The following is a 19,302-nucleotide window of genomic DNA, read 5'->3' as shown; positions in this document are numbered from 1 at the left end:
TTTATCTTTTTTGGTCTGGGTCCCCTGTGTTACAGCACCTGAGCCTGAGTTCATTGGCTGGAACCAATCCATTGTCAATCGAGTCCAAAGAGCAGCCTTGTGGGTCTAGATGCCCTAACCCTACCAGTGCTAGAAAAACACTAAATCCTATTTGTTTCTACATTTCTAGGGCAACTATGTTAAAGATGAAGCAGTTTGTGAGTTCTGATTTAGGGAGCTACATAGTCAATGTGACCAGAGCCGCTGAAGTGTTCATGTCTGCAGGAATAATGGGAGATGCATAAGGAAGGTATGGAAAAGGCCTGATTACCTTCACCTGAACCCTGCGAGTTACCACATAGAGGCCTCCAAGGATGGAGAATTTACTGTGAAAGGCAGAGCATCTGATACAGACCTGGCAGTGCTGGCGGAGAGATTCTCCTGTCATTGTTATCAGGGATACCAAGGGGCTGACTGCAGGGAAATGAAGACGGCTGATGGCTGCTCTGGGCCTTCCTCTTTTTCGGGCTCACTACTCACACTGTGTCTGCTGGTTTCCACAGGTTATCAGAGCCGTCAGTGGTGAGATAATTGAGCTTAAAGGGAATTGTGTGGCCTCTAGAGTCGTCACAGGGAAGAGATGAAACCTGTGACAGTTTTTTTCTCACATGAAATCCATTGAGAGGCACTATAAGTAGACATGTGTGTCACTTGATATAAACAGGAAACATTACATTCTTTGGCTCCAATTTGGCTAAGAAGCCAGACCCAGGAGTAAAATCAATGTACCTTTCTTCCTTGCTAGAAGGTTTAAGTTGTATTTAACCTAGAACTAATATATTTTAGTCTTAATATAACCATTGATAAATAAAAGTATACATCTAAATGTTAAATTATTAATTTCAATGACTGCCCTTCCAGCTAGCAATTTACTTAAGGACATATTACTAAGCAATTATCTGATTTAACAAATGGGGTCACCTTAGGGACCTAGTCACCTGGTCCACTGAAGAGAATTAAATGCAGAATTCCTGTTCCAGCCTTATGTTCAAACTTTTCAGGCTTCTTCTCCTTGCCTGGGCTCAATGAGTGCAGAACTGCTCAATGAGCAGATCCTGTTGTGACTTCACACAAGGGCTCAGGAACTGAGGCAAGGGGAGATGTAATCAACTCCCTGCAAAGACATCTATTCCAATATGGCACCTCTCTCACCCACCATAATTCCCTCCCTCAAAGACACTGGTCATGTAAATAAAGTGAAAGACTTCAGGATAGTATTCATGCTTACCTAGGCTGATACTGCTCTAGATGTAGAAACTGGAGACATGTTAATAAAAGTAGGGTTGGTGTTTTTGCAAGCAAAAATCATTAATAAAAAATATTTTAATGCATGACATATAAGGAACCCAGAAATGCAACTAGGAAGGGGTCCTATCAAGAAATGCTGGGTATTTTGGTCCCCATATGTGAGTTTAGAGCAGTGGGTTTTTAATCAGTTTAAATCTAATTTAAATCATTGTTTCATTATCCATCTGGTTATATGACTCTGGGAAAGTTATTCATATTCCCCCTTTCCTCATCTGAAATTTGGTAATATGACTTGGTAATATGATTCTTAGTTAATTATTCTGAGGAATAAGTGAGATAACACATCCCATGCATACTTTCTCTATTAATACATGTTGTTAAATCTTCAGTTATCTTCTCTGGATCACCAAAATAATGGAGACACTTAGAATGAAATGAGGTCTTGGGCAAGTTCCTCTTCCTGATGTTATGTTCTATGTATAATCACCTACACATGTATTCTCTTGCTGCTGCTGCTGCTAAGTCGCTTCAGTCATGTCTGACTCTGTGAGACCCCATAGACGGCAGCCCACCAGGCTCCCCTGTCCCTCGATTCTCCAGGCGAGAACACTGGAGTGGGTTGCCATTGCCTTCTCCAATGCATGAAAGTGAAAAGTGAAAGTGAAGTCGCTCAGTCGTGTCCGACTCTTAGCAACCCCATGGACTGCATCCCACCAGGCTCCTCCATCCGTGGGATTTTCAGGCAAGAGTACTGGAGTGGGGTGCCATTGCCTTCTCCATTCTCTTGAAAGGCACCATTTCAATTGATAGAATTTCCTTCTCCTAGAGACGATCTACATGAAAGGTAAACTCAAGACAGCTATGATGCTATTATAGAAGGCATGAGAGTTGATTCAATCTCCTTTCCCACCTCTTTCATCTTTCTGTGAAGTGTTTGTAATATAGATTTTACTTTTCAACTCTGGGTCCCTGCTTGTCAGGGGTTACTGACATTGTGAAGGTCTAATTTCTAAATGTAAAATACAAACCAAATGAAAATTATAATACCATAGGAGACAGGTAGCATCATGCAGATTAACTTTGAAGTATTTTCATTATTTATTTTTAGAAAACACAGTATAGAAAACTTGTGAATGTAATGGAAATAACCACAAAATAACCAAAAATCACTATAATATATACCGGTAACTCATGATATATTTCTTGCTAGCTTTCCTTTTCTTTTTTTTTTTAAATTTTATTTTGTTTTTAAACTTTACATAATTGTATTAGTTTTGCCAAATATCAAAATGAATCTGCCACAGGTATACATGTGTTCCCCATCCTGAACCCTCCTCCCTCTTCCCTCCCCATACCATCCCTCTGGGTCGTCCCAGTGCACTAGCCCCAAGCATCCAGTATCCTGCATCGAAACTGGACTGGCAACTTGTTTCTTACATGATATTTTACATGTTTCAATGTCATTCTCCCAAATCTTCCCACCCTCTCCCTCTCCCACAGAGTCCATAAGACTGTTCTATACATCAGTGTCTCTTTTGCTGTCTCGTACACTGGGTTATTGTTACCATCTTTCTAAATTCCATATATATGCGTTAGTATTCTGTATTTATGTTTTTCCTTCTGGCTTACTTCACTCTGTATAATAGGCTCCAGTTTCATCCACCTCATTAGAACTGATTCAAATGTATTCTTTTTAATGGCTGAGTAATACTCCATTGTGTATATGTACCATAGCTTTCTTATCCATTCATCTGCTGATGGACATCTAGGTTGCTTCCATGTCCTGGCTATTATAAACAGTGCTGCGATGAACATTGGGGTACACATGTCTCTTTCCCTTCTGGTTTCCTCAGTGTGTATGCCCAGCAGTGGGATTGCTGGATCATAAGGCAGTTCTATTTCCAGTTTTTTAAGGAATCTCCACACTGTTCTCCATAGTGGCTGTACTAGTTTGCATTCCCACCAACAGTGTAAGAGGGTTCCCTTTTCTCCATACCCTATCCAGCATGCCACCTGTACAAACCCACACACAGTGAGGGAACGCCACAATAAAGAGAACTCCACAAACTGCCAGAATACAGAAAGGACACCCCAAACTCAGCAATTTAAACAAGATGAAGAGACAGAGGAATACTCAGCAGATAAAGGAACAGGATAAATGCCCACCAAACCAAACAAAAGAGGAAGAGATAGGGAATCTACCTGATAAAGAGTTCCGAATAATGATAGTGAAATTGATCCAAAATCTTGAAACTAAAATGGAATCACAGATAAATAGCCTGGAGACAAGGATTGAGAAGATGCAAGAAAGGTTTAACAAGGACCTAGAAGAAATAAAAAAAGAGTCAATATATAATGAATAATGCAATAAATGAAATTAAAAACACTCTGGAGGCAACAAATAGTAGAATAACAGAGGCAGAAGATAGGATTAGTGAATTAGAAGATAGAATGGTAGAAATAAATGAATCAGAGAGGATAAAAGAAAAACGAATTAAAAGAAATGAGGACAATCTCAGAGACCTCCCAGGACAATATTAAACGCTACAACATTCAATCATAGGGGTTCCAGAAGAAGAAGACAAAAAGAAAGACCATGAGAAAATACTTGAGGAGATAATAGTGGAAAACTTCCTAAAATGGGGAAGGAAATAATCACCCAAGTCCAAGAAACCCAGAGAGTCCCAAACAGGATAAACCCAAGGAGAAACACCCCAAGACACATATTAATCAAATTAACAAAGATCAAACACAAAGAACAAATATTAAAAGCAGCAAGGGAAAAACAACAAATAACACACAAGGGAATTCCCATAAGGATAACAGCTGATCTTTCAATAGAAACTCTTCAAGCCAGGAGGGAATGGCAAGACATACTTAAAATGATGAAAGAAAATAACCTACAGCCCAGATTATTGTACCCAGCAAGGATCTCATTCAAGTATGAAGGAGAAATCAAAAGCTTTTCAGACAAGCAAAAGCTGAGAGAATTCTGCACCACCAAACCAGCTCTCCAACAAATACTAAAGGATATTCTCTAGACCGGAAACACAAAAACAGTGTATAAACTCGAACCCAAAACAATAAAGTAAATGACAACGGGATCATACTTATCAGTAATTACCTTAAACGTAAATGGGTTGAATGCCCCAACCAAAAGACAAAGACTGGCTGAATGGACACAAAAACAAGACCCCTACATATGTTGTCTACAAGAGACCCACCTCAAAACAGGGGACACATACAGACTGAAAGTGAAGGGCTGGAAAAAGATTTTCCATGCAAATAGGGACCAAAAGAAAGCAGGAGTAGCAATACTCATATCAGATAAAATAGACTTTAAAACAAAGGCTGAGAAAAGAGACAAAGATGGTCACTACATAATGATCAAAGGATCAATCCAAGAAGAAGATATAACAATTATAAATATATATGCACCCAACACGGGAGCACCACAGTACGTAAGACAAATGCTAACAAGTATGAAAGGAGAAATTAACAATAACACAATAATAGTGGGAGACTTTAATACCCCACTCACACCTATGGATAGATCAACTAAACAGAAAATTAACGAGGAAACACAAACTTTAAACGATACAATAGACCAGTCAGACCTAATTGATATCTATAGGACATTTCATCCCCAATGAATTTCACCTTTTTCTCAAGCGCACATGCAACCTTCTCCAGGATAGATCACATCCTGGGCCATAAAGCTAGCCTTGGTAAATTCAAAAAAATAGAAATCATCCAAGCATTTTTTCTGACCACAATGCAGTAAGATTAGATCTCAATTACAGGAGAAAACTATTAAAAATTCCAACATATGGAGGCTGAAAAACACGCTGCTGAATAACCAACAAATCACAGAAGAAATCAAAAAAGAAATCAAAATTTGCATATAAACGAATGAAAATGAAAACACAACAACCCAAAACCTGTGGGACACAGTAAAAGCAGCCCTAAGGGGAAAGTTCATAGCAATACAGGCACACCTCAAGAAACAAGAAAAAAGTCAAATAAATAACCTAACTCTACACCTAAAGCTAGCTTTTCTTATAAAGGCATTTTTAAAACATGGTTCTAAATAATATATAAGAATAATATACATGTATTCTTGCATCTCATGTTTTTCACTTAACCATATATTGTAAGTATTTTTTTGCTATTTAATATAAGTAGAATTTAAGTACTTTGAAGCCACATAATTGTCTATCAACTTCATGTGGCAAAATTTAATTAACAACTTTCCTTAACTTTTGAGTTTTAAAAATCAAGTTTTTACTAGTCACCTCTTCAGAGAAGTCTTTACATATCATCTTCTTAATTCATTTATTCACCTATTAATCAACTTGTACATTAATTGATTTAGTAAACCTTACTTCTTATCAGGCACTGTTCTAGGCTTTGAAATATATCCTTGAACAAAACAAAAAACCTTGCCTTTTTAGAACTCATGGAGGAGACAGTCAATACATAAATTAGCAATTTGTTTCAGATGTTAGATTTATGGGGTAATAAACAGAAGAAGCAGAATGGGAGAGAGTGGGATTTTCATGTGTTGGGCAGCTTTAGCAGACACTGTTTGAATGATAGAGAGTTGACTGTGAGGATGTTTGGGGGAGGGTTTTTCAGCCCAATGGATCAGAGGTGAACATTTGGGAGTGGGCCTGATATGTTCACAGAAGAATCTAGAGGGCACTGGGATGGGATCCTTCCCTTCACCATCAACTTCCCTTGTTTATTCTCTGGTCTGTAGCATTTATCACTGAAGACATAGTATAGATTGTATATTTGCTTATTTCTGTCTTCTAAACTAAGAAAATGAAGACTTCACTTTGTTCACTGCCAGAATACTACTTGGTACAGTGCCTGGTACACAGTAGGTGCCCAATAAATATTTGAATGAATGAATGACTGATGCAGAAACCCAAACAGTGGAAGTTATAAATTTGTTACAGGTTTTCTTTTTTTTTAAACTCTGCACATTTATAGTGAGTTATCGCAGTCACTCTCCAACATTATTGTTCTCTTCTTCTAGGAGTTCATGAGCCTCTGAAATCACATAGTTCAACTCCTCTGTGAAGACTTGAGGCCTGAGGAGAATAAATTACTTGGCAAAGTCAAAGAGCCAGTTTGCAAAAGAGCCCTGTCTGGATTCTGAGTTGCCTAGTTTTCTTCTTGCAGTGGAATTTGAACATTTTCATTCAAGTTTTGACCATGAATTTTACATATTTTTATTAATTTGGGCTGTGACTACTGGTTATGTTCAGTCAGTCCCCAGATATTCCAGCTGAAGATTCTGTTTAATTTGGCTCACTGCTCCTGGACAAGAAATCCACCTCTAAAGATGCTTAATGACCGCAGTTTCTTGGGACAGTCCTAACTTCCCTTTATGGAAACAGCAAGGTGTTCAGGTTCACTAATCTTCAGTGTTCTCTTTCATAAAAGGAAGATCATTTTGGTATCTTTTTTCCTTGTATACAGTTTAATCATATCAAGTAGATAAAACACTTAGCATGAAATCTGGCACATAGAAGTTCCCAACCAAATGTTAGCTATTACCATCAAGCACTATCAATATTGATCCTCATAAAAGCTGCAACAGGCAATCCTATCTTTATTTTGAGGTAGATAAAAGCCTGTATGACTCAGAGTAATGAAGTGACAATATCCTGAAGAAATACCCAGGCTTAGAACCCTTTTCTTTTGAACTTAAACTAGTTATGTTTTCATTAGATCTAATTATATATCCTGGATTTAATCCCTTATCAATCATATCATTTGCAAATATTTTCTCCTATTCTGTATGTTATATTTGCATTTTGTCAATGGTTTTCTTTCTTTTTTTTTTAATTGGCTGCAATTTGTTTAATTTTGCTTTTATATATTTATTTTTTGACTTAGGGGACAGATCCAAAATAGTATTGCTACAATCTTTTATGTCAAAGTATGTTCTGCCTATTTTCTCTTCAAATTTTTTGGCTTTAGGTCTTACATTTAGGTCTTTAATCCATTTTGAGTTTATTTTTGCATATGGTGTGAGGAAATGTTCTAACCTCATTGTTTTACATGGAGCTGTCCCATTTTTCCAGCACCATTTATTAAAGAGACTTTTTCCCATTCTATATTCTTTCCTCCTTTGTCATAGATTAATTAACCATTAGTGTGTGTGTGTGTGTTTCTAGGTTCTCTATTCTATGTTTGTACCAGTACCATGCTGTTTTTGATCTCGGATGGCCTTGGGCTGCAACAGCTTGAGGCTGGGCTTGGGTTCCCAGGCAGAGATCGAGGCTGAGTCATGATGGTGAGACTACCAGATTCCAGCCTCTAGACCAGTGATCAGTGACAAGGGTCCTGGCCCTTTGGCTTTGCAGAAAAGAATTTCCACAAAGACAGAAAGTAATGAAGCAAGTAAAGTGTTTACTTATTAGGAGGAAAAAAGGGTACAGTATGTGTGGATAGACACACGGATGGACTCAGAGACAGAGTTGTTGCATCACACCCCCCGTGTGAGTAACTTTTATGAAGCATTCTTCAGGGAATGAATCTCCAATCACTTTACATTGGGGGAGCCCATCTACCTCCTGGCTCATTTGTTACTGAAGCTTTGTAGCATAGTCTGAAGTCTGCGAGCCAGATAACTGCAGCTTTGTTCTTTTCTCCCAAGATTGCTTTGGCAATTCAAGGTCAGTTGTGCTTCCATGTGAATTTTAGGATTATTTGTGAAAAATATCATAGGTATTTTGATAGAGATCACTTTAAATATGTATATTGCTTTTGAGTAGTATGGCCATTTATACAGTGTTAATTCTTCCAATCCAAGAGCAAGGGATATCTTTCCACTTCTTTGTGTCCTCTTCAATTTCTTCCATGTTTTATAGTTTTCAGAATACATATCTTTCATCTCTTTGGTAAGTTTATTCCAAATCAATTCACATCTTTTTGATGTGATTTTAAATAGGTTGTTTTATCTTTTTGTCATTTTTTACTTTCTCATTGCACCAAATTTCTTCTTACTAATTTATAGACAAATATAACCTGCAAGTAGACTGATTCTGATATCACATAGTCAGTGTCCTTTTATTTATTTATTTGAGATAAAACTGTTAACTATAAGCAATATACCCTTAGCTCTCAAACTCTAAACATCTAAATATCATTGACCCATAATAGAAACTAGGATCCCTTAGGAAACTGTCTGATTCCAGGCCTAAGACAGGAAAAGCACATTAGGCGTCTGAAATAATTTGTTATACTATAAAGCAAGGGTTCTGCTGGGGGTCACTAGGATTGTATCAAAAGTACTCACTAGACAACTCAAAGAGCCACTGCCAAAGATGAGAAAATTTGAGAATCGCTAAATGGAAACCCACTCCAGTATTCTTGCCTGAAAATCTCCTGGATGGAGGAGCCTGGTTGGCTACTCTCCATGGGGTCACAAAGAGTCGGACATGACTGAGCGACTCACACTATCTATCTATCTAAAGAAATAACTGCAATAGATTGAAACACATCAAATACATTTAAATCCATGAGATCAAAATGATACTAAAGAAACTTCTTCACTGACCACCTCTGAAGAATGTTAAGAAAACAACTCATACTCTTTTTAGAAAATTTCCCAGAAACTGTCACGTGATGCATCAGCTTATATCTTTCAGCAGAATTCAGTCACCTGACCCCCAGCTAGCTTCAAGGAAGGCTGTTAAATGTGATCTGTATTTCTGGCATCCATTAGATTAGATTAAAATCTATTACTACTAAAAAAGGGAACAAGAGTGTGGGGAATGATAAGCAGTCTCTGAATTACTATATCCTACATGATAGACACGTTTTTTTCATTTCCTTCTCCCTCTACTCACTAAAACTTCCTAAGTCATAGAGAATTCATCATTGTATTCCTAGGTGAAGCTCAGAGCAGTCACACAGGAGACACTTGAAAAATATGTGTTAAAACAAAGGGCAGTAATTCAGTTATTTTTAGTCAAAGATGTATATTAAAATCATTAGGGAGAGAAAAAATCCACACGTGCATCCCTGGAAGTGACAGTTGGGAAAGGACAGTCCTAAACTGTGTAGTGCTTTGTGCTAGACAAGTGTCTGTCATTAAAAGACTCCTAAGAGTTTTTCAGATGCTATCAGCATGATATTTACCTCACAACATTAAATTTTACTCCATAAGAGAATTAAGAAAGAGATTCCCTTAGCGGAGACTAAGCACCCTCCAAGAAGAAAATAATCTGTGATGTTAATGACGATCAAAATCAGGGGTTATTTTCTAGTTACTCTAAAAATAAAGCAAGGATGTTCTTTATGAGTAACAGTGCAGGACTCTGTGTTCCTGAAAGACCAAGCATCCCCCTTTCAGTCCATTACAGCTTTTCATATACACTCAAGATCTGCATCTGAAATTACTTACTTGGCTTTCAACTTCTTGAAAACTGACTTTCCCAATAGCTTTGTCACCATTAGGCCTGATTGTGGAAATCTGGGGAGAGGTGAAGAAAAGGAGTAGTCACTGGTGACTAGGTCAGGGTGGACTTAATTGTCCTGACTGGGTGGATTCCTTCTGTTACCTTGCTTAATACCTGATCACAAGTAAATAATAATAAATTTCAAAATTGAAATCAAACGCTGTATTTGAACTTCTCGATTCTTTCCTTTCATTGACTCTTTTTTTTCCTTTCGTTGACTTTTGACCCACACAATTTAACAGACACTTGGCAGATCCCCCAAAGTCCCTATTACAGTCTGTGTGCATCCCCTCCCCCAGATTCAGTGGCTTTTCTTCCTCATGGCTCCCTGCTATTCAGTATGATTTTGCTTCCTGAAGCCCTTAATTGGATCTGCAGTGTGATCAGGCTAATGCTGCCTTCTGTAGGACTTTACCTGAAACTACACCCTTTCTTGGTTTTGTCCCCTTTCTTCTGTGGCTTTCTTTCTCTGAGAATTTCTACCTGAAAAAGCTTTCCTAGTAAATCACTTGCACGTGAAACCTCATCTTAGGGTCTGCTACTGGGGAACTTAAATTAAGTCCCATTTATTTCCCAAATATTTTGAAACAAACATAAAGAAAAGCAGCTTGCTTTACATGGAAACAGTACCATGGACAACTCGGAACATGAACTGGAAAAATATATTTGGAATACATGACAAAATAATAATTCTGATGATATATAAAGAGTTCTGAAGCAAATCAATTCAAAACAACTCAAACCTAACATGGGAAAAGGACATGGACCAAAAATTATGACAAAAAATGATGCATGACCCAATTTCTCAAAATAAAATAATAATTATTAAATAATGAGATATTATGTTTACATTCGGAGAAGGAAATGGCACCCCACTCCAGTGTTCTTGCCTGGAGAATCCCAGGAACGGGGGAGTCTGGTGGCTGCCGTCTATGGGGTCACACAGAGTTGGACACGACTGAAGTGACTTAGCATAGCATAGCTTGTTTACATTACTTGGATTGGCAAAGACTTGCAAAATATAGTAATACAGTGTTAGTTTGGGTCTGGGGAATAAGCATCACTTTTTGGAGGAATATTAATTGGTACAATCTCTTTAGGAATTAACTTTATATATTGTATACTGTAAAATGGACAAGAATTGCCTTTTTAACTCTGCTCTTTCTCATTTTTCTCTTTAAGTCCTATAATAGCATTTGCCACAGTCTGAATGTTTGAACCCCCTCAGTCTTCATATGCTGAACTCCTGATGCCTGTTGGGATGATATTAGGATGTTGGGTCTTCAGGAGATGTTTAGATCATGAAGAATGGGTGATTTTATCCAGGAGGCCTGAAGAGCTTGAAAGCCTCCTCCCACCATGTGAAGACAAAGTGAGAGGTCTGCAACCTGGAAAAAGACCCTCACCTGAGCACGCTGGCAACTTGATCTGAAGCCTTGCAGCCTGCAAAACTGTGAGAAAAAATTTGTGTTGTTCATGAGCTACCCAATCTGTGGTATTTTCTTATAGCAGCTCAGACAGACTAATTCAGCATTTATCACTTGAAATTATTTGTGTGTTTGGTTTTTGCTTATTATCTGATTCCTTCACTAGAATGTAAACCACATAAAAATAGAATCTGAGGACTTCCCAAGCAGGCAGGCAGTTAAGATTCCACTCTTGCAATGGATGCATGTATATGTATGGCTGAGTCATTTTGCTATGCACCTATTCACCTGAAATGATTACAACACTGCTTGTTAATCAGCTATTCCCTAATACAAAATAAAAGTAAAAAAAAAAAAAAAAAGACTTCATGCTCCCAGTGCAGGGGGAACAGGGTGGTATGATCCCTATTCAGGAAACTAAGATCCTGCATGAAAAAAAAAAAAAAAAAAGAACAAAATCTAGTCTATGTGGTATCCTCCATGTCTGCTCTTGGCATGTAATATCCCCCATGTCTGCTCTTAGCATGCACCATTTAAAATAGTTCAATCAATAAATCAAGTAGGCAACACTTAACGGTGTGGTTTGAGATGCCCCAGTCACTCCTTGATAGCCCTCTTCAAGGTCTGAAATTCTTCCTTAGGCAATAAACGAAGACCCTGAGGGAGCCTGTTAAACTATTACTTCATGAAAATCTAAACAGAAGTAAATTAGCTAAGGAACTTGAGCAAGAGAGAAGTAAATAATTAAAACTAAGGGTGTGAACCAGGTAAGGTCAGAATCACGCAGTATATTTTAACCAATTGCAAACAAGTAGATGTAGACACTGGAGGGAAGTTGGGGAGCCTCACTTGGGTTGTAGAGATTACAGAACCCAAATAAGACAAGAGACATCTCAAGACAGTTCAGAGGAGAAACTAGAATCTAAACCTAAGCAGGTGGAGGACTACGGTGCCCATGAGAATGCTCTAAACAGGGAAATAAAAGCGAGGCACAGAGGAAAACTGAAGGTATCAGGACAGTTCAAGCAGAAAGAAGTAGCGGGTTAGAGCAAGAGTCTAGAGAGACCAGCGAAGCTGAGTGTAGAATACACTGCAGTATTTCTGGATCAAGTGGGAGACATTTAAAGTATCAGGCATTTTGGCAAAAATATGTGAAAAAAATGATAGAAACTCCTCAATGTTGCCACGTGTAGGACTATGGAAGGGTTTAACGTGTGGTGTGTCCCTCCTTGTATGACCCTCTGTCATAGTCCAGCTGCTGCCAGGGCTACACTTGACTGCAGACCAATGCTCCAGGAGACAAGAGAGCTCCGGACAGAGTCTGGGTTCAGCCAAACCTCTGTTTTGGGACTTTGCTTCCAGCCATATTTCCCTGGGCACTTTCTTGAGTTTTCTTCCTCGGATTTAAAAATTTTATTCTAAATCTTTGAAAATAGCCAGAAACATCTCAGACATCAGTCAAGTCAGACTTTGATGAAATAGATCTCTTAAACTAAAGAACCCACTGGGCCTCCTTGAAACTGGCTTATTTTCTTCTTCTGACCTGCTGCATTAAGGCACTCCAGGACTTTGCCAATGAAATAGAAACAGTTCTGAAATCTGAATCCCAGGGATTCAATGGAAATTTGCTCAGCCTGAAGTATAAAGAAGATGAGTGACATTTGTAGAATAGGGACAATACTTGTGCCTCCTTCATAGGGTTGATATTAATATTAAATGTGTTGACACATGTAGAGTGTCTGAGAAGGAAGGAAGAGAGCTGGGGAAGAAAAAGAAAAGCTAAAATATTAGCAGTCATCAACTTGTCTGAGGATTGGGGCTGAGGTTAGGCTCCAACTAGCTCACTTTGTCCAGTTACTGTATCATGATTTAAACCCCAAAGGTGTTTAGGCTTGAACTTGCCCATTCTCTATGACAGTTTTCTGAGAAAGTTATATAACAAGTTTCAATAACTAACTTAATCACTGTTGGCAAACTTAGAAGATCACATACATTAACCAGGAGGTGAAAGACCTCCACAAATAATTCAACTTACTTCTACTTTAGGTAAAGTGTTGGTCTCTTAGTTTAAAGGATGTATTCTAACTTTTAGGTTGCAGTATGTGGAAAGTTAGTAAATAATACAGCATTTCCATTTTCCTGATCAAGACTGAGTAAACTAAGTTAAAACATAAGACACCACTGCTACGCTAACACTTGTAATCATTTGAAGCTAAAGCATATGCACAAAAATAGTTGAGTGAAAAAAATTAATAGAAGAAGTAATCATTCTGCAAATGTTATCTAAACCAAAACCAAGAAATACTTTGGGGCAAGTGAACTACACTGGAGTCTAACTAAATGCATACCTTTGAAGATATTTAGACTGAATTTTAATTCCTTTCTTTCAAGTGAGGTTAATTCTAATAGCCATACGCTGGTTAATTATACAAACAGAAAGATGTCCATCATCTACATATAGTACTAGATAATTAAAATATTAGGGCCTACTCTCAAGAACATGTCCCGTGTTTGTTTCATATTTTCATCTCTATGATAGTGGCTTATATAATAGAGAGGCTTGGGCACAACTTGAACATCAGAATTAGCTAGAATTGAGTTTTCTAGCTTTGGGATGGTGGTCATCTTTTAATTTTTTTCTAATGCTTATTTCTTCATTTGGAAAATGAGAATTATTCTTACTCCAGGGTGTTACTGAATGATATAAATCCCATAATTAATTTTCACAGAAAACCCTTAGGTGATTTCAGAATCAGTTGTTGATTGTCTGATTGTAAGGATTTGGTTGAAATTGTTTTCCTGCAAACACTGTCTTTTAATGACATTTTAATGAAAGTCTTGATGTACTCATGTTAGCATTTAAAATGTAATAAATATCACCCTAATTAAGGCAGTTTAGGCCATCCATAAACATTACTTATTATCTTGGATTTTTTTCAATTATAAGAATTGTGTGTGAAAAATTAAAAGCAGATAAGCCATACACAACTGAATAAAAGATTTTTTTTTTGTCCAGATCATAAACATTCATTAAGTAGCTAAAATATTAATTAAATACCACCTTGGGAGACTCATTACCTCATAATTATGTTGACAAGTGAGCGAGTGCCTTTAAAATTTTAACTCTTTGATATTGTCTTGTGATTTGTCTAATCTGGCTTACTTTATTTTTTTAAGCAAAAAAAAAAAAAAAATTAGTCTTATAAAGATTTTGTCCTCATCCCTCAAACTCATACTTGGTTTATCCCCCAATAATACTAGGTTCAGACTTTTACTAGGTTATACTTATACTAGGTTCAGACTCTTCAAAAATTCTGAAGTGGAACGGCCTACAATTTTCTTGACGTATGTTCTTGGATATTTCCATAGCTGATTTCTCCAGCCTCTCAGATGTCCTTCTCTTCTGTGCTTTCTCCCAGTTGGTGAATTTCAAGGACACTCCCATCCTGTCATAAACTGGCCAGATTCTTAGTCTCCTATCACACTCGCTCTGAATTCCTGTTTCTCTGGCCTCAGGTGAAAATTATCGGGCACTCCTGTTCACCTCTGTTCTTGGTGGAGACAGAGAACAGTTCCTGCTGTGCTCATCTACAAGGGTAAATATGGTCAGGCTTTTATGGAGTAGTGGAGAGGGGCAGAGATGACAAGTATTGTTCATATACCTTTATAATGGCACTAGAAGGTCGATGTTTTAGTTAATTTTTCTTTTTGATAGCATTAGTCGCCTATTTTGATACATATATATGATGTGCTAGGTGTATTGTTTGATTTGATAACAGCAATAATAATGGTTACTAATGATGACTCTTATTGTGTAGATGTAATAAACCTGCCAATAGACAAAGTAAGTTAGTTTCCAAGAAATACTCTTCTTAACTACTGCTTCTTTGATTTTTGATAATGGCTCTTTCTCCTCTCTGGTGAAATAGAAACAGAACCAGCCTGTTTAGCCAAACTAAGATATAATGACTTAACATTGTAAAACTATCTGTGTTCTATATTAATTGTTTTGCTAATATTTGTTTTAAGTGTCACTTATATGCCACTTGCTTATTTCACTAATCCAACTGAAAAGACTGAAAAGAAATCACATTTGACAGTTCAGTCAGGCTGAGAGAAGACAGTTTTAAGTCTGAGCTAGAATATGTTGTTTTCTAACTGAACTTTTCACAGGACACAAAGAGGCAGCCAAGTTAATGCAACATGCAACACATTCTAAAGCTTGAGTCAGTCTGATCTGCAAATGGAGTCATGACCCATGGAGATCTCATGTAGGTAGGCTCCTTTTCAGGGAGGATGTTGTTGTTTAGTCACTAAGTCATGTCCAACTCCTTGCAACCTCAGGGACTGTAGCCCACCAGGCTCCTCTATCCCTGGAATTCTCCAGGCAAGAATACTGGAGTGGGTTGCCATTTCCTCCTCCATGGGATCTTCCTGACCCAGGGATTGAGCTCAGATCTCTTACTTGGCAGGTGGGTTCTTTACCACTGAGTAAACTCAGGGAGAATGTTGCAGTGATACTGTGCCATCCCTCAGGCACAACGCCACCATCACATCTGGCTTCACTGCAGTATGACTACCAAGTATTTCATTTCCAACAGAACAATTTTTTAATGGCTCATATATTTAGATTTTTTAAAGTCTTATTTTGGTATTTCCTAGGAAGCTTTAATGCCAGCAGGTCTATGAATCATTACATGGTCTTGGGTTTCTATCCTTTCTTTGTACTTGTCTTTTATACAGAGGAGGGTGTAGGATAATAAAGGCGATAATTTATTAATTTTTATTCTTATTTCTTGTTAATTTATTAACATTAAGAACATTACATTTATTTGGTATTTACAATGTGTCTGGTGTAATGGCAGAAAAAAACTTTCTTTTATCCTCTTAAGTTCTATAGCTGGGGCTATGAATTGAACTGGCCAAAGACAGATTAACAGGAGAAAAACACACAAACTTTATTGAATATTTTTACCCATACATGTAAGTTTTTATAGGAAAAGGGTGACCCAAAGGAACAGTGAGGATCAAGAGTTTACAGATCTTTTTAACAGAGAATGATAAATTGTGAAGTGACAAGACAAAAGGAAAGGGGGTTAAGATTTGAGGGACAGTAAATTGTGGCTAGGAAATATCTGAGGGAAACTACTGGGGGATAAGGGTCATTTTCATAAGTTTGTTTGTGCACATTCATTTTAGCATCAGCTACCCATCTCTGGTGATGTTTCCCTCTTCCTGGTACAGAGTACACCTTTCACAAGGGAAATCTTCAAACAGCAAGGCAGAGGTCAGAATATTGTCTGCATTTGCTGTTGTTCAATCACCTTCACCTCAAAATAGTCATAATAATATGGGAAAGGGGCACATTTAGGGTGGCATGTCTGGAACCTCTTCACAGGCTTTGTGCTAAGCAATCTGTGTATTTTATCTCATTAAAATTTCACAGCAGACCTGTGAGAGTGTTGCCATTAATAGTCATATTTTTTAATTGAAAAAAAAAAGAAAAAAAGAAAGGAAAACTAAAGTGCAGTGAAGTTAAATAGTTTGGGCAAGGCCATATTGCTCCCAAGTTGAGAAGCCAGATTCCAGTCCTGCTTGTCCTCATGTAGAAAACAAAGTTGCCTAGAACAGTAGTTCAGTCATTTACAGACATGAAAGAGCCCCGAGACAGCTCAGAATTTTGTTGAGGCTGCTGAAGAGATTAAAGAGAATTAATAACATACCCAAGACCACATCATTAGAAAACAGCTGCACTGAGGATGCAGTATCCAGGTGTGTCAGGCTGAAAGCTTTGAAGAATCAAAGTGGTTTGATCCATTCCACAGTTAAAAAAAAAAAAAATACATTTTACACTTTGACCCATTGCATGCATGTATAATATGTATAGAAAAGATTTGTAAATTCATACTCATGCTTACTATATGGGAATATAGTACCTTCTGTGTTTCCTATTCTGTCCCATTCTATCTTTTTCTATTTCACTGTAGTATTGCCTATTTCACTTATTTTTTTAAAAAAGCTTATTCCAAACAATGAAATCAATCCTGTGGTCCACTAATAGTTTGTGACCTACAATTTGGGGGAAAATGCTAGAGATAAGCCTACTCAACATCACTTTCTTAGATAATCATGTTCACAGTTACCTGTGCCTAAAATGCACATACTACTTAGGTGATTTAGTTTCTGCTCTGAAATGTTAGTTTCTGTGTGTAGATTTTGACCAGTGATGATCTCAGTGCAGAGATTAGCTGTGCTCTCTTGTGGAAGCACTGACCGAGCTCTCCTATTTCCTTCAACTGGTGCCCTGTGATCTTTGTTGAGGCAAAGATCAGTCTTACAGTCATCAGGCAATGCAGTCTCAGAATCTATAGATGGAGAAAAAAAGGAAATGGTTAATGCAGCTTGTACTGAATTTCTACATTTGAAGTGAATTTTGCTAGGTATGACTCTTCCCTTTTCACTGACTATATTTTTTAAATGAGGCTTAGATTACTGTTATTACCCCCAAAATTCTCCGTATTGTCTAGCTATGCCAGTAGCCATGATAAACATTTCTTTATTGTTCTTGGACTGTGCTTACTGCTATGCTTGGTCATTCACTCTTTGCAACACCGTGGACTGTTGCCCTCCAGGCTCCTTGTCAGTGGTGATTCTTCAGGAAAGAATACTGAAGTGGATTGCCATGCTCTCCTCCAAGGGATCTCCTCTAGCCAGGGATCGAACCCAGGTCCCCCACATTACAGGCAGATTCTTTACTGTCTGAGCCACCTGGGAAGCCCCTAGTTCTTGGACTAAGAATTCATAATTCCTAACTTTTTCTAGAGATATCCCTAATCTAACTACACATATTGGCTTTTATGGGCTCCTATGGCACCCCACTCCAATATTTTGCCTGAAGAATTCCATGGACGGAGGAGCCTGGTGGGCTGCAGTCCATGGGGTCATGAAGAGTCGAACATGACTGAGCGACTTCACTTTCACTTTTTACTTTCAGGCATTGGAGAAGATAATGGCAACGCACTCCAGTGTTCTTGCTTGGAGAATCCCAGGGACGGGGGAGCCTGTGGGCTGCCGTCTATGGGGTTGCACAGAGTCGGACACGACTGAAGTGACTTAGTAGTAGTAGTAGTATAAGTCAAAAACAATTCTCTCTACACTTGTTACAGCTATCTTTCTTATAGTTTGGGGCCAAATGCAGTGAACCACAATAAGCAAGATTTAATAATGTAGGTAAGAGAGGGGAAATAACACTACACTTCAGATATACAGAGCTTCTTGTGAAGAATACTTCATAGGTATCATCATCACAGCATCCTTGGGAGTTAGGCTAATCTAGGTGCTACCCATATATTTTTATTTAAAGAGTTGAGTAACACTTAAAGGTTGAATGATTTGAGCTATCCAATCACTGGATAATAAAGCTAAGTGAAAGTGTGAAAGTGTTAGTTTCGTCCAACACTTTTGGGACTCCATGGACTGTAGCCCACCAGGTTCCCCCGTCTATGGGATTTCTTAGGCAAGAATACTGGAGTGGGTTGCCATATCCTTTTCCAGGGGATCTTCCCAACCCAGGGATCAAACCTGGGTCCCCTGCATTGCAGGCAGAATCTTTACCATCTGAGCCTGGAAATAAATGCTCAACTCTTTTCTGAATATAGATTCTTAAATCCCCAAAGTCACTGGCCTTCAGGTCCCATTGGCGAATGGAAGACTCAGTTAAGACAGAAAGAAAAAAGTTAAAAGTAAATGTAAGTAGAGAGAAAAAATGTCTCCTTGTAAAGGAAACCACCAGAAAATGTTTCCACTGCTGCTGTGTGTGCTGTATTCTAATCTTGGGTTATATCACATCATTAGATAGAATGGTGGCAATTCAAGAGAATTCTAAGGGAATAAGATTAGTTAAAGTCCCTGCTAGGGAATTTCCTGGCAGTCCAGTGGTTACAACTTGGCCTTTCCATTGCTCAGCCCTGGGGTTTGATCCCTGGTTGGGGAACTAGTTCCTCCAAGCTCTGGGATGTGGCCAAAAGAAAAAGAAAATAATCTCTGCTAATTGTAACCTCTAAGATACATTTTACTTTTCATATAACAAGGTAACGTAAAACATAGCT

The 19,302-nt window shown here is 38.0% G+C and overlaps 1 protein-coding gene across 1 annotated transcript in view; it reads left to right on the top strand.

The window, feature by feature from the left end:
* The first annotated feature begins 476 nt into the window (after positions 1-476).
* Positions 477-19,302, top strand: part of LOC102275634 (hyaluronidase PH-20) — a 48,359-nt gene continuing 29,533 nt past the window's right edge. The window contains exon 1 of the mRNA XM_070368844.1: positions 477-561. Coding sequence (XP_070224945.1) covers positions 477-561 — 85 coding nt within the window. The remainder of the gene's footprint in view (positions 562-19,302) is intronic.

Source organism: Bos mutus, chromosome 4, assembly GCF_027580195.1.
Source record: "Bos mutus isolate GX-2022 chromosome 4, NWIPB_WYAK_1.1, whole genome shotgun sequence".
Taxonomy (NCBI): Eukaryota; Metazoa; Chordata; class Mammalia; order Artiodactyla; family Bovidae; genus Bos; species Bos mutus.
The sequence above is the reverse complement of the archived record's forward strand: the minus strand, read 5'-3'. Positions and strand labels throughout refer to the sequence as shown.